The sequence below is a fragment of the Camelus bactrianus genome, chromosome 20, assembly GCF_048773025.1.
Source record: "Camelus bactrianus isolate YW-2024 breed Bactrian camel chromosome 20, ASM4877302v1, whole genome shotgun sequence".
NCBI lineage: Eukaryota > Metazoa > Chordata > Mammalia > Artiodactyla > Camelidae > Camelus > Camelus bactrianus.
This window is the reverse complement of record NC_133558.1, coordinates 17,696,590-17,710,572: the sequence shown is the minus strand read 5'-3', so window position 1 is coordinate 17,710,572 and position 13,983 is coordinate 17,696,590. Positions and strand designations below refer to the sequence as shown.

Here is a 13,983-nt window from a genome sequence, read left to right as displayed (position 1 = left end):
TATACTAAGAAAACGCATTTCCCCTACACTTGATTTAGACTAAAGCAGATATTCAGGAGTGCTTGCCAAGTGTATATGTATATCTAATCATTATGATGTACACTTTAAATATCTTACAACTTTATTTGTCAATTATGCCTCAATAAAGCTGAAAAAAAAAGAACAAAGTGGATATTCATGTGACCATTAGGCCAGGTGGTGATGATAACCATTGGACCATCCCTAGAATTCTAGGAATTTTTGATGCTAAGGTAGAGAGTGAATGGAAACCTGGAAGGAATTATTGTCTATGTGCTGCTGTGGACATTGAATCCCTTTGGAGCCTCTCCATTGCGTTACGTAAATGGCAAAGGGAGGAGTAATAGCTTAAACTGACTATATTCGGGAAAAAATTCAGAAACGATAAAACGTCTCTGTGAGTAAGCTACAGCCTCAAAATTAGGGGAAATTTGAATTTTCAGTTCCCAGTGAAATCAAAAAATGACTCTAATTCTACCTCTTCGCACTGGTCTTATTTGTTGGAGTCTGGCAAGGGAGATGGTGTAAAAATCCCGTTATGAAGTTGGCTCCAGTTTACATCTGTCTGCTCTGCCAACAGAACAGGTCCTAGGGTTTTAAGTGGCTTTTACTGTACGAAAAGAATTAAGTTGGATGGATAAATAAAAGGGGAAGGGAAGCTAGAACAACTTCAAGTTCTTTTTTTCCTTTTGGCATTCACAGAATGGTGTGGCTAGAACAAGGCCTGCAGCCTTCATGCCCCGCCCCCCAAACTGATGCTACAACCCAACATTTAGGTGGGCTGTGGTGAGAAAATAGTTTGGGAAAAACACTAGTCATACCCCCTACAAGCAATTGGAAGGGGAATGGTGGCCCACTGTCTGGGCAAGAAGGGAAAGGTGCATCCCAGACACGCATACACCACAAGTCTCTCCTGAAATAGTTCATGTCGCTCTGGAGAAACAAATATTTGTAAGGCAATCGAAGCTTTCTTGTTTCATGCCCAAAATATTAGCTTGTGTCATCACTTTACCCAAGCAGAGATTTGGACTTTGAAGTAGTGAGGGAGGCTGAAGGCAATTAACCCTTGCAGAAGGGATCCTTTTATCTGGCAGAGGGCACTTTAAAAATCGGGATATAGAGATTTTACAACTAGTAGTGACTGATAGCATCAAGTAATTGATTAGAGAGGAAAAGAGAAGACTCTTAAATTAGTTCCTGTTTATCTTTTGTACCCATTTTCAAATTCTCTGCAAACTTCTTGCACCCGGGACTCTCAATTGCCTGGCTCAGAAAGTTGTGTTAATATATTTGAAAATGAGAAACCTTTTGTATGGAACTCTAAGTGGAGCATCATTGAATCCAGCACCTCTTCTAAATGGGGAGCCTCAGTCTTGCAGGTGGAGGAGTTTGGAGCTGCTTTGGGAGACATGGGGGCAGTTGGTTTGGGGGCAGCAGGGCCATACCATGGTTTACCCAATGGGCGGTTTAAACCAGATCAGTTGTTTCTGACTGGGCAGGGGACTGATAGGGGAGTTGTGTGGAACGGGTGCAGCTGCAGTGACCAGTCTTAGCTCTTATCTCCTCTGTCGATGTCCTAAGCCCACACTCTCAGTCTTATTCAGCCACCCTCTCTCCCAATAGGATCATGTGCTCCACTGAGAAACATCTCCGGCGGTCAGAGCCCTCCTGACCACTTCAAAAGAAATCTCTCTATCCTGCCTTTCTTCTCCTGAAGGAATAAATGTCCTGACACCTTTAACATTCTGTTCAACAACCTCTGGAACCTTCTTCATTTACTTCTATATAGACTTTTCATTTATTTCCTTCACTGAGATTTTTCCTCAAGTCTTCAAATATATATAGATGCCCTTTCATTCCTTGTCTTATTATTATTATTTTTTTAAGTTTAGGTCACCCTTAATATGCTAATTTTTCTCTCCTTTTTCCCCCTTCCAGAATTCACCAGCTTAAAATCGATACTGCCTCCATTTCTAAGTGTTCATTTCCTATCGTGGTCTAATCTGGCTGCATTCAGTTTTCCACCCAGGTATCCTCTCAAAGATCACCAGTGACCTTTGAACCAAAGTGGATGATGTGCTCTCCAACATTGTGCATCTGTTGCCTGCCTCTTTTGTGTGTGTGTGTCCTGAGCAATACTGTGTAGTACTGATTCTCACCCTCTTCCAGACATTTCTTTTTGTTAACTCCTATGTTGGCTCCTTTTTTTCCTTATCTCATAAAGCATAGTCCCTAATTACCTGCTTTCTCTTAGAAAACTTATTCATCTGTATGTACATCTTTTGTTCAAATGTAAATGACCTCCAAATTCTCATTCCCATCAGAGCTAATTTTAGTTTTCCAGAGTCCTGAATTGTCACTCTTAAAGGCTCAAACCATGTAAAATCCAACTCATTTCTGTTTCCAACCACTGACCCATGTCCCAGTTTCACCACCTGTGCTGAGCCAGGAATCATGTTTGATTCTTCCCTTTCTCTCCCACTGTCACCAGATCCTGGCATTCTTTCTTCATGTCTCTCACACTTATTCCTTCATTTGCATTCTTACTATCACGACTCTAATCCAGAAATGTATTAATTTGTTTTGGTTTTTGCAGTGTCTATCCTCTTTCTCTCCATCCTACTCAGTTCAGCAGGTTGATCTGCTTTACCACTGTCTTATGCAGCCTTAAATAGATTACTCTCCGTTCCTTATAACACCAACTGTACATTTTCTAACTTAGCTTTTAAGAAACCTAAAATTTGATCCTTTTTAAAGATATATTTTCCACAGTTAATCAAGAGCAGACATTTCACCCTCATCCACTGTGTGGCGGGAGTGTGGTTTGATGAGTTGAGGGCAACTTCAAGCATGAAATATCATTTCTTTTGTCTGGTTTGTGAGACCAGACAAAGCTTAAGGTAATTTAGCACCTAGCATTACTCTGATTAGCATTATAAGGCTATGGTGGGCGCATAAACTATGTCAGCTCAATTAGACTAAAGGAAAAACCTTATATAAATCCTTCCCCACTCATTCCACTGGCGTGGTTGCTCTGGCTCTGGGGAGTGACAGAAAGGCAGAGCTGAGAGAATTGCCAAGAGATGGGTCAAGAACCGTGCCTAAAGTGAGCTATTGCCTTCCAATTATATGAGCCCCCCAAAAATCCTTTTTGATTATGCCTTATTGAGTTGGTGATGTTCCAATATTTAGAATATAACTCAGACCTCCAGAACCTGGTCTACACTGCCCCATGTAATCTGATTCCTGCCAGCGTCTGCTATCTCATCTCTTGCTACTCCCTGCCTCCTACAACACTGACCACACTGGCCTTTCAATTGCTTCTAATACTCAAGTAAGATTGTTTTTTGCCTTTACACCAATTGTTTCTACTGCCTGGAATGTTCTTTTAATAAGATCTCAACTTAAAATGTCACCTCCTCAGAAGGGACTTTCCAGCCATAAAGCTAAAACACATTTATATAGATTCTGAAGTTCTCCAATCTTATTTTCCCGTCTTTCTTTCCTTACTTGTGTTTTACATAATTGAAACTCAGTATATGTTGATTGCACCCATACATGAAAATATCTAGTATTCAGTTTATTAATTTGGTTTAGTTGTCTCTGTGTCCTATAAATAGGAATTAAAGGTTTTTGCCTTTAAACATAGTTAAGTTTTCTAGGTACCTAAGATGGAAATTTAGTTCATTACCATTTTTCTTTTTCTAATAGTCATATTAGAAAACTCAAGGCTATAAATTTCACTCTAAACACTGCTTTACATGTTTTCATTTTCATTCTTACACATGAAATGGCCTTTCAGATACCAATAAAGAACTTAATTGTGATACAGACTTTGCCCAGTCAAAGCTCAGAGGAGAGATGCATCACCCAACTCAATCCCTTATTAGGAAAACCAGTTCTGGAAGCCCCACCTCAGAGTTAGCACCTCTGGTTGGAGTTCCCACCATGAGGGCCAGAAACTCCCAGCTACTCTGCTCCAAGCAGTTGAACTTGAAGCTGGAAGTATGTAGTTTCTTTCCTATATCCCTTGTGACATTTTCATATGGGAATTTTCCTACTTTGGAAATTCACTGTCCTACTAGGTACACCAAGAGTTAAAGCACCAGCTGTAGGAAATTAAACAGCTACAGGCAAATAAGCCTCCCTAGAGGGGAGGTGGAAAGGAAGTGACCTTTGTTAAGCACTTATGTAGGAAGAACTACTATTTCTTTTTAAAACATTAAAATCTGGTATTAAAAGACCATCTGAAATAACTCAACATTCATTTGTAAGAAGGAGTATGCTGTGGCTTGACCTGAAAGTATCTTTACTGAGGGTTTGCCTGAACTTGCAGGCTTATTGTCCAGTGTTGTTTGTTCTTGAGGGCGAATTGTGCTCAGCATGGAGAAGATCAATGTTCTTTTTCCAATCCATGAGCATGGAATATCTTTCTATTTACTTGTGTCTTCAATTTCTTTCATCAATGTCTTATGGTTGCAGCGTACAAGACTTTTACCTTCTCAGTTAAAAGGCATTTTATTTTTTTTAATGCAATTGTAAATGGGATTGTTTTCTTAATTTCTTTTCAGGTAGTTTATCGTTAGTGTGTAGAAATACAACTGATTCTTGTATATTGATTTGGTACTCTGCAACTTTATGAATCTGTTTATTACTTCTAACAAATTTTTGGTGGAATGTTTAGGGTTTTTTATATATAATATAATGCCATCCACAAATAGTGACAGTTTTACTTCTTCCTTTCTGATTCAGATGCCTTTTATTTTATTTTTTTACTTGCCCAATTGTTCTTCCTGTTGCAGACTGGATTTAGGTTCCTGGGAAATACCTCCCTCCTTTTCCTATCCATCTTTATTTTCTTCACTGGCCAGAAATTTAGGCATTTAAACCTGATCCTTGCTTAACTAACCTTGGCCAATTCCATACTACTCCTCTTCAGAGTCTCTTCAAGTATATTGAATTGGGGGAAGAGGAGAATTATTTTCTGGAAGATGTTGGGTATTAACTTCTTTTCTGTCTTCACTGAGTTGGGTGTGGAGTTCCTGTCTGCAGCGCCTACATTCTGAGGTACTTTCAGCTGGTCGTCATCAGCCACAATATGCAATGAGAGTAGCACACAAAGCTAATGCCTCAAAGTATAGTTTTCCCTCCTGTCTCTCTTGCTGGATCCTCAGTGCACTTGTGTGTGTAATCAAACCAGGAAGTCATCAAAATCTCACAGGGGCAATTGATTTATATTACTGCTTCTGGCTTCATGATTTTGCTTATAGAACAATAATGTCTACCTCTTGAGACATATTCTTTTACGACCTTTTTGTCTATTCTTGCAGCTAGACAATTTATAGTCTGCATAGTCATCACCAGAAAATCCAGCACATTCATAGAAACACCCTTTCTCCAAGACCATAAGCTGATGTCCAAGCAACTGATTAGTACCTTTGTCTCTGCTTATGGCAATAATTGCAGCTTTCACTTGTGGACTATGTACTTTATAACTTCTAGTAATTGGCTTTGCCTTCATGACCTTTTGTTTTCCAGCAGTAAGTGCTTTTGTTTTAGTAACCAGAAACAAACTGTTACCCAAGTTTTGTTGTATTCACTGGAAAAATTTAAGCCACTTTTGATGGTAATTGTTTGATTTTTCCAAGAAATGAACCAGATACTACTTCGTTGCTCAAGGCTGGGACTTTTGGTTGAGACCTAAACCAGCCCTCTTGCCTGCAGCAGAGGCACACAACCCAATAAAGCAGAATAGACCTAAAACTCAGCCTGAAGATTCATGATTGAGAAATAAATTGTTGTTGTTTTAAACCACTGAGATAAATAACATTACTATTAATGAATTTTGTGACATATACTCATGGTTATAAAGTAATATACCTACATTTCTTTAATTACCTGAGTTATTTTAAATTTAATATTTAGGTTTCAGATACATCTGGAATTTGGTCTAGCTTATGGTAAGAACCATATCAGATAGCTGCAAGTTATTGCCATACTGTGTATTAATCTTTTCTCCAGAAATTTAAGGTGAAATGTTTTTCACACATTAAGTTTTCATATATGCTGAAATGTTGGGATTTTTCTATTCAGTTTTTCTGTTCTTGAATATTTTACCAGTAATACCCAGTTCTAATTATGGGGGCTTTATAGTATATTTTAATGCCTCTTTAATAACTCTTTTTATTTTCTCTCTGCACTTTCCTGCTCTTCTTGGGTCTTAAGTGTACCCAGCTTGACAGCTCATCCTACAAATCTTAGGACTTAGCAGCTTATAATCACACTAACAAACTCTTTGAAATAAATCAATCTCTCTCTCATATATGTATATATACATACATATACACACACATATACTAAGTGAAATAAGTCAGAGAAGGACAAATATTATATGATTTCACTTATATGTGGAATCCAAGAAACAAAACAAGAAGCAGAGTCATAGATACAGAAAACAAACAGGTGATTGCCAGAGGGGAGTCGGGTTGGGGATGAGAGAAGTTAATGAGGGAAATTAAGAGGTACAAAATTCCAACTACAAAATAAATGATTCACAGATATAAAGTGTACAGTGTGGGGAATACAGTCAACAACAATATAATGTTGTTGTATGGTGACAGATGGTTACTACATTTATTGTGGTTATCATTTTGAAATGTATACAAATATGGAATAACTATTTTATGCACCAGGAACTAACATAGTAATGTAGATCAGTTATACTTCAAAAACAAATAAACTCATCGAAAAAGAGATCAGATTTGTGTTACCAGAGGCAGGGGGTAGGGGTTGGGGGAATTGAATGAAGGTGATCAAAAGGTACAAACTTCCAGTTATAAAATAAATAAGAACTAGGGCTGTAATGTACAACATAAGTTGTTGAGAGTAAATTCTAAGAATTCTAATTACATGGAAACCTTTCCTTTTTTCTTTTATTTTGTATCTATATGAGATTATGGATGTTCACTAAATGTATTGTGGTAATTATTTCATGATGTATGTTAAGTCAAATCACTATGTTGTACATCTTAGAGTTATACAATGCTGTATGTCAATTATGTCTCAATAAAACTGGAAGAAAAAAGAAACTGAGTGTTCTGAAAATAAACAAATAAGGTTACATCAAACTAAAAAGCTTTTGTACAGCTTAAAGAAACCATCAACAAAACAAAAAGGCAGCCTACTGAATGGGAGAAAATATTTGCAAACAATATATCTGATTAAGGGTTAATATCCAAATATATAAAGAACTCACATAACTCAATATCAAACAAACCCCAAACAACCCAATTAAAAAAATAGGCAGAGGACTCAAATAGACATTTTTCCAAAGAAGATGTACAAATAACAAACAGACACATGAAAAGATGCTCAACATCACTAATCACAGAAATGCAAATCAAAACCATATGAGTTGTGTGAGTTGGAGGCCAAATATTTGAATCACTACTGTCATAAGGACAAAGAAACCAAAGAGACCAACAGTGACTGATGGTGTTTAGTTTAAGACAATGTGTGACCATTCTTGAACAGTCAAAATATTCCCCCCAAAACAGTAATTTAAAAAGTGGTGCAAAAAAGGAAAATCCCTCATTCTCTCAGTAATCATCTCAGGCTCTATGCTGATGAGTTAGCAAATAAGTCTACTCCTTTTCTTAGCCATAGTAAAGTACAGTGTCTCTGGCAGCAAGCCTATGCATTATATGGAAACTATTTAATGAAGAATGGGCATGTTCTGGGCTCATTAGTGGCTTAATCTAAAACTGGCAACTAACAAAATACGAGGGACTAAAAAGGCTTATTGAACAAGATTTGCCATGAAATAGAGAACAATAGAATCCAAAGACCAAGATGGCATTGTTAATTTTGGGAAAAATAGAGGCTTCACAATAGAATCTACTCGGAAGATTTAAAAACTAGCAACGCCTGGCTTCTTCCAAGAGATTCTGATTCAATGGGTCTCAGAATGATCTGGCCCTAGAAAATAATTTTTTATTTTCTCAAGATATCCTTACAAAAATCTAAGTTTGAGAACCATTGGGGTAGAGAAATTGTTAAGATTTTAAAAGCAACATATTAGGTAAATATTTCAAGCAATCTGTTATCAATGATGAAAGAAACAGATCATTCTCTACTGCCTGATATGAAAAACAAAGCTTATGCTGGGAACAGGAACAATTACCTTGATGACCTTGGAGAAAACTGGAAGATAACTTCACCATTGTAATTAAAGGCAAGGGACTAAATCCCTGTGGACTAAGAAGTTTAACTAAGGGGAAAAAACCCTATCAATTTAAGCCTTTTTATTTATGTAGTCAGTGCTATTATATCTTCTTGAGAAACGTCAGAAGGTAAGATTGGAAAAAGAAGTTTAAATTACAAAATTTCTAGGGCCTTCTTGGTTTCAATGAGGCAGAAATGGATGAAAATCTCTACTATTTTAGACACTTCTAGAGCAATAGATGTATTTTCATCTTAACTAGGCTTACATTAATTCATCCCACATTTAAAACTCCAGTAATATTAGTCTTGATTAGGTCTTGGGTTCTTTTTAAAGAATATTATGTGAATATAAGACATTATTATGATTTGACTGCTCTGTAATGTATACTCCTTTAAACGCATTCAGAGAATTTCTTTATCAATCTCATCTGTTACTTCAAGACTCCTTTTTTTTCCCTGAGAAGCACATATTTAACTCTGTGTAAAGCACAATTCTGTTTGATTAAAATAGTATTTCAAAAATGTAAGGCATTACTTTACCTTTCAGTGGCCTATACGTTAGTCAATTCTTTTTTTATTATGTATATTTTTATTGAAGTATAGTCAGTTTACAATGTTGTGTCAATTTCTGGTGTACAGCACGATAGTTCAGTCATATAGGAACATACATATATTTGTTTTCATATTCTCTAGTGGCCTATACTTTAGAGAATAAGTCATTACATAAAATAATAGGATAAAAATAAAAATGGAAATTAGTATATATTTTATGGATTGCATTGTGTCCCTCAAAATTTATATGTAGGAATCCTAAACCCCAGTACTTCAGAATGATACAGTCTTAACAAGGTAATCAAATTAAAATGAGGTCACTAGGGAGAGTGTTAATCCAAATGGCTAGTGTCCTTATAAAAAGAGGAAATTTGGAGACAGACACAAACAGCAAGATTGCCATGGGAAGCTGAAGGAAGACATCAGGGTTATTTCCTACACAGAGATTGCCAGCAACCACCAGAAGCTAGGTAAGAGGCATGGAACTGATTCTTCTTTGCAGCCATCAGGAGGAACCAGTCTTGCTGAAACCTTGATCTAACACTTGTTTAGCCTTCAGAATTGTGAGACAATCAGTTTTGATTGTTCATTTCACCTAGTTTTTCGTACCTTCTTATGGCAGACTAACAAACTAATGCAATATGACTAACTACCAAAAGTATGATCATGATAGTGATTAAGGTGTTTGAAGCTTATATTTTCTGAGTTCATATTTTGGATTAAGCTTTATGCTGAGTGATTTATAGAAGTTATCTTTTATTACCTTTGCAACAATCCTGAAAGATAGATATTAGTATCACTATAGAAAAAAATTTTAAGAGGATGCCTGATGATACCACTGTTGTCAGTAGAGCAATGATTCAAACCCAAGTTTTCCTGATCTCAAATCCGATATCCCTGTTCAGCACTCTGCACCAAAGGCAGTAGAAGAGGACACAAGGCTGAGTGTAGTGAGTGGAGAGCATATTATCTATTAAAATCAAATAGAGTTCATGAGGATTATGTGATTGTTCTAAAGCTTGGATGAAGGAATAAAAGGAAAATGTTGGGATGGCTTGGAGAACAAAGTATATTCTTCATGAGGGAAGTAACCTGAGCCAACACTCACATCAGAAAATTAGGTGAAGTGTCTGAGATGATTAGTAGAATTGTCAAGGTTTTTCTTGAATAATAATGAGGAGAAACCTCTTGAGATGGTGGGCGTAACCTCTTGTGTAGCGTCCTGAACTCCAACCCCAACAGAGTTGGTCTAATAGAGTAGCACACAGAGTAGATAGTGAATACATAACTACATAAACAGTTAACTTTTATAACTTCTTGTGGTTCTAGATAAGGAAAACATTCATCATGGAATGGGAGAATCAGACATTCAGCCCTGACTTCATCTTGATGGGCATTTTTAGTCACACTCCCTCTCACATCTTTCTCTTCTCTCTGGTCCTGGGCATCTTTACAGTGGCTCTCTTGGCAAACATTATCATGGTTCTCCTCATCTACCTGGATACCCGGCTCCACATCCCCATGTACTTCCTCCTCAGCCAACTCTCCCTCATGGACCTCATGCTCATCTGCACCACTGTACCCAAAATGGCCTGCAACTACCTGTCTGGCAGGAAGACCATTTCTGTAGCAGGATGTGAAACCCAGATATTCCTCTATGTGTCCCTCCTTGGTGCTGAGTGTTTCCTGTTGGCTGTCATGGCCTATGACCGCTATGTTGCCATTTGCTACCCACTTCAGTATCCCAATCTCATGAACCGGAAACTCTGTGGACTCATGGCTGCCTCTTCATGGACCCTTGGTGTCTTCGATGGGATTGTTGAGGTAGCCGCTACTTTGTCTTTCTCCTATTGCGGCTCCCGAGAAATATCCCAGTTCTTCTGTGATGTCCCAGCACTCCTACGTCTCTCATGCACAGACACTTCCACATTTGAAACACTCATTTTCATCTGCTGTGTAGTAATGCTCCTCTTCCCTTTATCACTCATCATCATCTCCTACACACGTGTAATTATAACTGTCATTCGCATGAGTTCTGGGGAAGGTCGTCACAAGGCTGTCACCACCTGTACTTCACACCTTAGCGTTGTGGGGATGTACTATGGAGCAGCTATGTTCATATACATGCGGCCCACTTCCAATCGTTCCCCAGCCCAGGACAAGACGGTGTCGACCTTCTACACCATTCTCACTCCCATGCTGAATCCTCTTATCTACAGCCTCCGGAACAAAGACGTGGCAAAAGCATTCAGTAAGGCAGTAGGGAAGGAGAAGTCCAGAGAGTAAACTGGATAATAGTTTACAGGGATTTTTTTCCTTTCATAACTCCTTTCCCTCTCTCTTGCACATTTATTTATGAAAAACAAATTCTCACAGATTTAGCAACAAATACACACACATATTATATGTGTTTGTCAGTGAAACAAACAAGCAACCCTCCCATATCTTCCTCACTGAAATGTTCTCAAATGTTCCCCGGGGCACATTCTCCTTTGCCTCAGAAAACTAAATAAATCTAATTTTGTTTAACTATAGGCATGTTCTTGCTGGCATTTGGTTGGAGGTTTTTTGGATTGGGTGTAATAACCTGTAAAAAGAATTATGAAACTACTGAGAAAGAACATACATGAGTCCAGGCTAAGAATTCTTCAACTTAATACCAGAAGCACAATCTATAAAAGTAAAAATTGATAAATTTATGCTCCCTCCTGGCTACCACGGATCTTTTTACTGTCTCTGTAGTTTTCCTTTTCCCCAAATGTTGTGTAGTTTGAATCATAGAGAAGCCTTTTCAGATTATTTTCTTTCATTTAGTAGTGTGCATTTATCTCCATGCCTTTTCATGACTTGATAGCTCATTTCCTTTTAGCACTGAATGATATTCTATTGTCTGGATGTGCCACATGCCATCCTCCTAATGAAGGACATTTTGGTTGCTTCCAGCTCTAGGCTTAGTGGTTATGAAAGTTTGTTCTTGAGGCTTTCTTCCTTAAAAATGACTCTACCTCTTCATATTCCCTTTTAATAAGACAAAACGCCTGAAAATTTTTTTTACAATGTTTGCTCATCTAGAGCAGAAAATAATACAGATGGCTGATTTTTCAAACTTACCTCAATAGGCTCTTAACTGTTTTAAAAAATGATAGCTACACAAACCACCAACTCCCACTGACTTCACTTTATCCTTAAGTAGCACTGTCAAGCCCCCCCACCAATTCTTTAGAACTCATCCACATACATAAATGCAGTCTCTGGCTCCAGCCTGCTAGCCATCTGCAGGCTGTACACATCCACTTCAATACATACCCCTCACAGTGAACACACACACACACACACACACACACACTCCTCCCACCTGGTGGCCAAATGCAAAGCAGAATTGAGGTAGTACAACCTGGGAACTGATTTCAACTGACTCAGTCTCCACTTTCACCACACTCTGCTGAGCTCTCCATGAAGGTCCAAGAACTTTGCCCAGTGTTAGGGCAAGTGGAACTTGGATTCCAACTAACATACCTGGGATTGTGGGAGGCTGGTTCTTTCAATGACTCCAGAATCCTTAATCAAGAGGAGATCCAACACTAATTCGAAAAGATACATCCACCTCAATGTTCATAGCAGCACAATAGCCAAGACATGGAGACAACCTAAATGTCCATCAACAGATGACTGGATAAAGAAGTTGTGGTATATTTAAACCATGGAATACTACTCAGGCATAAAAAAGAATAAAATAATGCCATTTGTAGCAACATGGATGGACCTGGGGATCATCATTCTAAGTGAAGTAAGCCAGAAAGAGAAAGAAAAATACCATATGATATTACTTATATGTGGAATCTAAAATTTAAAAAAGACAAAAATGAACTTATTTACAACAGAAACAGACTCACAGACATAGAAAATGAACTGATGGTTACCAGGGGGGAAATGGGGTGGGGAGGGATAAATTGGGAGTTCAAGATTTACAGATACTAAGTACTATATATAAAATAGATAAACAACAAATTTCTACTGTATAGCACAGGGAACTATATTCAATATCTTGTAGTAACTTATAATGAACAGAATATGAAAAGGAATATACATATGTAAATATGTGACTGAAACATTATGCTTTACACCAGAAATTGACATTTTGTAAACTGACAGTTTCATTTAAAAAGGAAAAAAAAAGAGGAGATCCACCTGCTTTTTTGTGTGTTGTAGATTTGTATGTGTGCATGTATGTACGTGGGTGACTGTGCAGATAGTGTAGACAACGACACTGAAGAATCATACATGTTCACTAATATGATAGATATGGCAAATACAATAAAATTCTACAACAAAATTCTAAAGCAATAGTTTGGGAAAAAATGAAAGTTAGGGTGTAAAATACTGAGTTTCAGAAATCATAAAAATAAGGGAAATCATCTTATGGAAAGTGGAATGAAATCATGCATACAAGAGAATAACTTAATCAGTTAAAAAGAGAAAAAGACATTCATCATTTTTGCTAATAAGTGCAGAGTCGCCCCAGCCAACCTGTAGCCTATGAACAAGATATTAAATGCTTGTGTTTTTAAGCTGCTGTAAAGTTTAATTTTATTTGTCAGCATGACTAGGTTATGGCACCCTGTTGTCTGGTCAAACACTAGTCTAGATTGCACTGTGAACATATTTTATAGGTGTGATTAACATTTACAATCAGCTGAATTTAAGTAAATCAGATTACTTTGAATAATGTGGATGAATCTCATCCAATTACTTGAAGGCTTATTAGAGTAAAAGCTGAGGTTTCCTGAAGAAGAAATTCTGTCTCAAGACTATAACACAGAAATCCTGCCTGAGTGTCCACCTTGCTGGATGACTCTACACATAAGCCAATTAGATAGAGAGATGACAAATAGGAGAGAGAGAGAGGAGGGGGAAGGTGGGGGGAGATGAGATTTACTATAAATGTTCTTCTCTGGAGAATCCTGACATAGCCATTGACTTTTTCAGTATCTTGTTACACAGCAGTAGCTACATGAAGCAACTATAGGCTAGAAATCATGTCCAAAGGTCTGAATGGATCCAAGTTAAATCTTCTTGGCCAGAATATTAAATGGTTCATACTGTGTACTTCCTGTGACTTCATCAGGAAGCACATAGGGTTAATTTGTCCCATTGTTAATGATGCTAAATTTGATCCCTAGCTTAAGTGGA

At 37.6% G+C, this 13,983-nt stretch overlaps 1 protein-coding gene across 1 annotated transcript; it reads left to right on the top strand.

The window, feature by feature from the left end:
- Positions 1-9,507: 9,507 nt before the first annotated feature.
- Positions 9,508-12,227, top strand: LOC105061665 (olfactory receptor 2M2-like). Its single transcript, XM_010945769.2, has one exon. It carries the CDS (start codon positions 10,141-10,143, stop codon positions 11,077-11,079), a length of 939 nt encoding a protein of 312 aa, XP_010944071.1. The 5' UTR covers positions 9,508-10,140; the 3' UTR covers positions 11,080-12,227.
- Positions 12,228-13,983: the final 1,756 nt, after the last annotated feature.